Source organism: Hypanus sabinus, chromosome 11 (assembly GCF_030144855.1).
Source record: "Hypanus sabinus isolate sHypSab1 chromosome 11, sHypSab1.hap1, whole genome shotgun sequence".
NCBI classification, from domain to species: Eukaryota; Metazoa; Chordata; class Chondrichthyes; order Myliobatiformes; family Dasyatidae; genus Hypanus; species Hypanus sabinus.
In genome coordinates, this window is record NC_082716.1 from 43,302,436 (window position 1) to 43,308,435 (window position 6,000).

The 6,000-nt window shown below is 39.5% G+C and overlaps 1 protein-coding gene across 1 annotated transcript in view; it reads right to left on the reverse strand.

Annotated features, from left to right (window-relative positions):
• Positions 1–5,584, reverse strand: part of LOC132401898 (protein shisa-like-2A) — a 28,503-nt gene extending 22,919 nt beyond the window's left edge. The window contains exon 1 of the mRNA XM_059984234.1: positions 5,403–5,584. Within this exon, the coding sequence (XP_059840217.1) occupies positions 5,403–5,584 (182 nt within the window). The remainder of the gene's footprint in view (positions 1–5,402) is intronic.
• Between the last annotated feature and the right edge of the window lie 416 nt (positions 5,585–6,000).

Genomic DNA, 6,000 nt, shown 5'->3' on the forward strand with positions numbered 1-6,000 from the left:
GCATTTTGTGTGTTGCTCAAGATTTCCAGCATCTGCAGAATCTCTTGGGTCTTATTAACTTAAATATATCCATTACTGTATATTTATACTCAAACCATCACCAATGCAACAAAGGAATAATTTTCATGACTTTCTGTGAGTACATCTATTAATTCATTAATGTCTACTTAATTGCACTTTATTACAAAAAGAATTATCTACTTGATTGGTACAAATTGTACATAATCAAGGGCATAAATAACATTGCTGGTAACTGATGCAGTATATTAAAACATAATCAATATGCATTGATGCTTAATAAATAATTCATATTATAATACCTGTAGTAATTTCTAGTGTTTAACAGTAGCTTGTAATTTAATATTAACATTAATATTGTAATATCAGAAAAAAGGGAAAAAAGATGCAAAAATAAATAAATAATCTGCTTCTGGAAACGGAATAGTTTATATAATATATACAAAATGCAGGAGGAACTCAGCAGGTCAGGCAGCATTTATGGAAAGGAGTAAGGAGTCGACGTTTTGGGCCGAGACCTTTCATCAGGACAATGGAGAGTCTTGGCCTGAAACATTGACTCTTTACTCTTTTCCATAGATACTGCCTGGCCTGCTGGGTTCCTCCAGAGCATCTTGTGTGTGTTACTTTGATTTCCAGCATCTGCAAATTTTCTCTAGTTTATACAGTCTATAAAGAAAAATATACAGGATTAATTGTAACTCATTGGGGTTTCAGATAATATACAGTACATGCTTATCTTTAGTGATTTATTCTAAACCCATCATCTCATTACCAAATGTCCAAATTTTCAACAAACAGCCATCAATTTTATTGCACTGAAGTATCAGCTGTTGATGCTCATTCATTATCCTTTAAGTGATTTTATTACAGTTAGCTTCTTCAGGGATGTTATCAAAAGCAATGCCACAGAAGTTTTATTTGCAAAATAATATACAAAAGATAACCAAAATTAGCATCAATCATTTTTTTATCCACACCTCCCCCCCCTCAAAAAAAAACCACAGGTCTGCTTAAGCAAGTATAAAAGTCTTTATTCCAATAAAAATACAAGTCAGCTCAGACATTTGTTTAACAAAAAACAGAATTTCTCACTTTGCTATTGAATCTATTTTGTGCAAGTTCTTTTCCAGAATTTTCAGTATAACTTATAGTCCTTTTGGGAAAAGTCTGTTGCATTTGTCATTTTCAGTCTTTTGCTACTGAGTCGGGGAAGGATTAAAGGATTATATCAAATTATTCTGAAATCTTTAACACTCCCCCCCCCCCACCCACCAACATGCTGTTCCTCAACAATTTCTGTTGCATCATTTCCAGAGTAAACCAGAAACTGTGGGTGACTGAGAGATCCACTCCCTAATGAAGTCTGAGTCTGTAGCATTCAATCTGGTGATCCTGACCTGTATAAGAAATCAAGGTACTATCTTCCTAAAGCTATCAGAAGTGCCATGAGGCAGCTCCAGCCAAACACCAGCTCCAGACCAACCATCAGTTGTGACACGGCTTGCATGGTATCACAGGCTACAAAACCAAGTGGGGCAGCCTCATTAACAACATTGCATCCCTCCTCAAATAGGCCTAACACATTGTAAGCACATTTTGAACAAAAGGACAATGGACTATCATCAGCCACCCCAACAGGCACCAACACAGCTGTACCCACAGTCACTGTTCCTGACATCAGATCTGGACCCTGTGATCTCTGTCTCAGAGGCCAACATCATTCCATCTTCCAAGAGTTCCTGGGCATTAACATCTCCAAGGATCTATCCTCATCCCAATACATTGATGCAATCATGAAGAAGGCCAACCACTGGCTCTACTTCATTAGAAGTTTGAGCAGATTTAGGATGTCACTGAAGGCTCTTGCAAATTGCTCCAGGTGTGCAGAGGGGAGCATTCCGACCACAGCAGGGAGTCCCAACTTGGGGGTCAATGGACCCCTTGGTTAATAGTAGGGGTCCATGGCCCAAAAAAAGGTCAGGAAACCTTGGTATAGAAGATCCAATGCACAGGGTTGTAAGAGGCTGTAGAATCTTGTAGACTCAGCCAGTTCTATAACAGTATGACCTCCTAGCCATCAGAGACATCTTCAAGATGTGGTGCCTCAAGAATCTGGCACCAAGAATCTGAATCTCAAGAATCATTAAAGATCCTCACCATCTGAGATATGTCCTCTAACGGGCAGGAGGTACAGGAGCTTGAAGACCCACACTTATTCTGCATTCTGTTATTGCTTTTCCCTTGTAACCACCTCAATGTACTGATGTTGTAAAACGATCTGCATGGACTGCATGCTAAACAAAGCTTTTCACTTATTTTGATAAATGTGACAATAATGAACCAATTACCAAGTGGCTTTTAAGCAAATTAAATTTATAATTTTAGACAGTTTTGTAATGAAATAATAATACACATCCATAAGATTGAAATTTAAGGATCACATGTACTTTGCAAAGCAGTGAATATGATTCACTTAGACATCATATAAGTATGAGATTTTCAAATATTTTATAGCAGATTTACTTTGAAAATCTCTAAAATTCATATCACTTGTTGGAAAAGCAGAAACAGCCCAATGTGTGAAGGTCTGAATCTGAGTAGGATTTCTCGTTTAAATCATTCCTGTTCAGAAATCACATAGTTACTGTCAATTTCATGAAATGACTAAAAGATATACCGGTAATTTTACTGTCACTACTGTGACAAATCAGGACCAATGATTAATGCATTGCATCATCCACGCCTTTTTTCATGTCAACTCTCATATTTTGTCCAGAACATGAGTGATCAACTCTCACTCCCAGCAGAATACCCTGGAAGCTGAAGTGATTGAAGAGCTAGTGGAAGTGCTCAAAAAACAATTTCCAATCCATACTCATCCCCGGGTAACAACCAAAATCAAGAAGGTACTGTACAATGAGAAAAAATCAAGTTATTATGACAGTGTGTCCTTGGACATTCTCCACCAAGCATTTACTTTAGGTGCTGCTAAATCCTTTCACATTCTTGCCTACCAAGATAAGACCATAGGTCTTTGCAGTAGGGATGATGCGCTATCAATAACTCTAGGAGACTGGAAGTAGAGTACAAAATGATAGACCTTTATTAACAGTGAAAACGGGCACGACCATGTTGAAGACTGAGGGAGGAGCAGTGCCCCAATCACTTTTATACAGGGGTCTGTGGAAGGAGCCACAGGAGCAGTCAGCAGCAGGGTGTGTCCACACAGGTATACATGGTTTACCACAAGACACAGTCAGATAAAAACATGGATTTGTGCAAGTACATTAACAAAAATGGAGAATAAAGACAAAGAGTAACAATTTAAAAAATAATCTATTATAACATGAAGTCAATTTCAACAAAATATGGAATTTTAATTCCTTAATATTAAATCAGAGCAAATCACTGACATATATACTTTGGACTGTTGTACAAAATGTATCAAATGGATTAAGACTGGGAAAATTAACTACATCTCTCAAAATATGGTAACAATCTGCTAGTATTTTAATAGTTTTTTAGTTTAAAAAGTACTAACTACATTGTTATGGATGGCAGCTTGTATTCCTGAGAACTATTCACTTCCAATGATGCAATGGTGAAAACTCACTAACTGTTAGATGTAACAACAAAAATCACTGCATTTAATCTGTGCTTAAAATTATCACAAGTCTCTTTTTTTTTGCAACATGGAGAAGTATTCACTATCATCAATTTAATGACACAGATCATGACTAGATTGCTTCTCCTATCCTTCCACAACACTGAATCATCAAACATACCTCCACTGAACTTAAACTAATGATGCATTTAAGTTTGTGGTTTCCAGTGCCTGTCATTGCTGGAAAGTAATCTTCATGTATTTTAATTACAAGTATTTTAATCTTCAAGGATTCCCAAAAAAAAACAATAATTGCCAATAAACATGCAGTCAAACCTTCATTTTCCACCTTGATCAGTAACAGTGAGCAATTGAAAAGCAAAACATTGCAAATGTTTGGAAATTTTCAAATATAAAAAAGTAAACCTGAAAATTCACAGATCTGCTAGTATCCCTGTATGGACACAAACACAAAGTACACTTCAGATGCTGTGGTTAAAGCAACACGTACAACATGCTGGAGGAACTCAGCAGGTCGGGCAGCATCCGTGGAAACGATCCCTGTATGGAGTTTGCACCCTTTGTGTCCTGGTTTCCTCAAAGATAAGCTCATTGGCTACTGTATATTGCCTTTAGCATTGGTGAGTAGCAGAATCTGGATTTAGGGGAATGGGGGAGAATTGATTACAGAGCATATAAGTAGGAGTTGGGATTGTTCTATGTCAAATGGCACTCCAAATTGAGGAGTGAGAAACAGCATTTCAAGTCAATGACCTTTAGTCAGAACTACTAAGAAATGTTAATTTTGTTTATCTCTGTCCACCCAAGTTCACTGGCCTATGAGGTATTCCAGCATTTTCAGATTTATATTGAGAGTAGACTGCATTCACCACTCACTATAAACCCCAACCATAAAAAAAAACACACCACTATCAACACCTTCTCCCTCTGCTCACCACATAATCCAGCCTATCCCGATCACACACACACAGCGGACAACCACACACTGTGCTGCGAACTTTATGTTTATCTGGTTCTCCGAATCGTTCCTGGTTATTACTGTATGATGGAAAACATGCCATAATACTATAAGGTAAATCCACGTTATTCCAACACGCATCGCAGAGGTCAGAACCACCTCAGAGTTTTAAGTATGACTTGTGTAAATTATATATTTCTTGGTGAAAATATTCTTCATACTTCTTTTAACCTGCTGCTGCAGGTGATTGTATGTTTAAACGTTGACGCGCGCGCGCGTGTGTAAACGGTGCTCGTATATTTATTTGCACAGGACTGTAAATACTAGGGTGTGCATTAATAAAGAGGTTTTGCATTGCACAGGATCCTGTTTTTGACACTAATTTGGTTGTAAATAAACGCTGTTCTTGCAGTCTACCACGCTTCTGCTCGGCAGCCACATGCATTGTGAAGAGGCTTTGGAAGGTGTACTTGCCGCAGCTGGAATTTCCCGCCATCAGCCGGAAGGAACGAGCTGCACTCCCGTCCCGTTCTGGGGGCTTTACATTAAGTGCCCAACATCTGTGTTATATAACATAAGCCTTGCCGATAATGCCAATCCCCATAAAAGAGCGGACCCAGCACTCTGTTAATAGTGTTTTTGCGCGGACGCTCAATGTGCCTCAATCGTCCACTCTCCGAGATTTCTGGAAGGCACGTTTCATTACACCTTGCTGCTGAACCAATTAACGGACGGCTTTTCCTAGAAAACAGAAGCAAGTTTCCCTCTGCGAACATAGATGTAGAAACGTTTTTTTACCTTAACCACCACATGTAGCTGTAGGCGTAAGGGAAGAAGCTGTTGGGATCATCACAGCAGTATTTGATGTCATTAAAGCCACAGCAGTAACTGGCAGCTAGGTCGCCGCCGGGCTTGGGGCACGTGAAGTTAGCAACGAAGATGTTTTCGACATTGTAATATCCGCTGCAATCCGCGCTCATGGTGAACGCGAGGGGAAGGTTAGCGAGCTGGAGGCGGGAATCCGGAGTGCGAGCGAAGTTACGGATCTCAAAGGCACCTGGCACCTCAGGTAAAACTGCTTCTCCCGACCGTCCCCGTTTGGCTCAGACTCCCAGCACGATCGAGCCAGGAACCAGTTAAATATCTGGCTGTGGGCTGTGAAACCGACTCGTTCTTTCACTGCTGGCTCTCCGTGCTCTGGCTAAAGATCTCGTCCAAGCCGCTCCAAGAGCCCCGACTGTTGCCCGCAGCTCAGTGTTTTAACGGCAGATCGGGCAGATTAACTTCTATCGTCGGAACCTGGAGTTCCTTGTTTTACTGGACGAAGACTCTGAGTAAAAACGAATTCAATTCCTTTCATTATATTTGTGGAATAAGTACATTATATAGAGGAAAC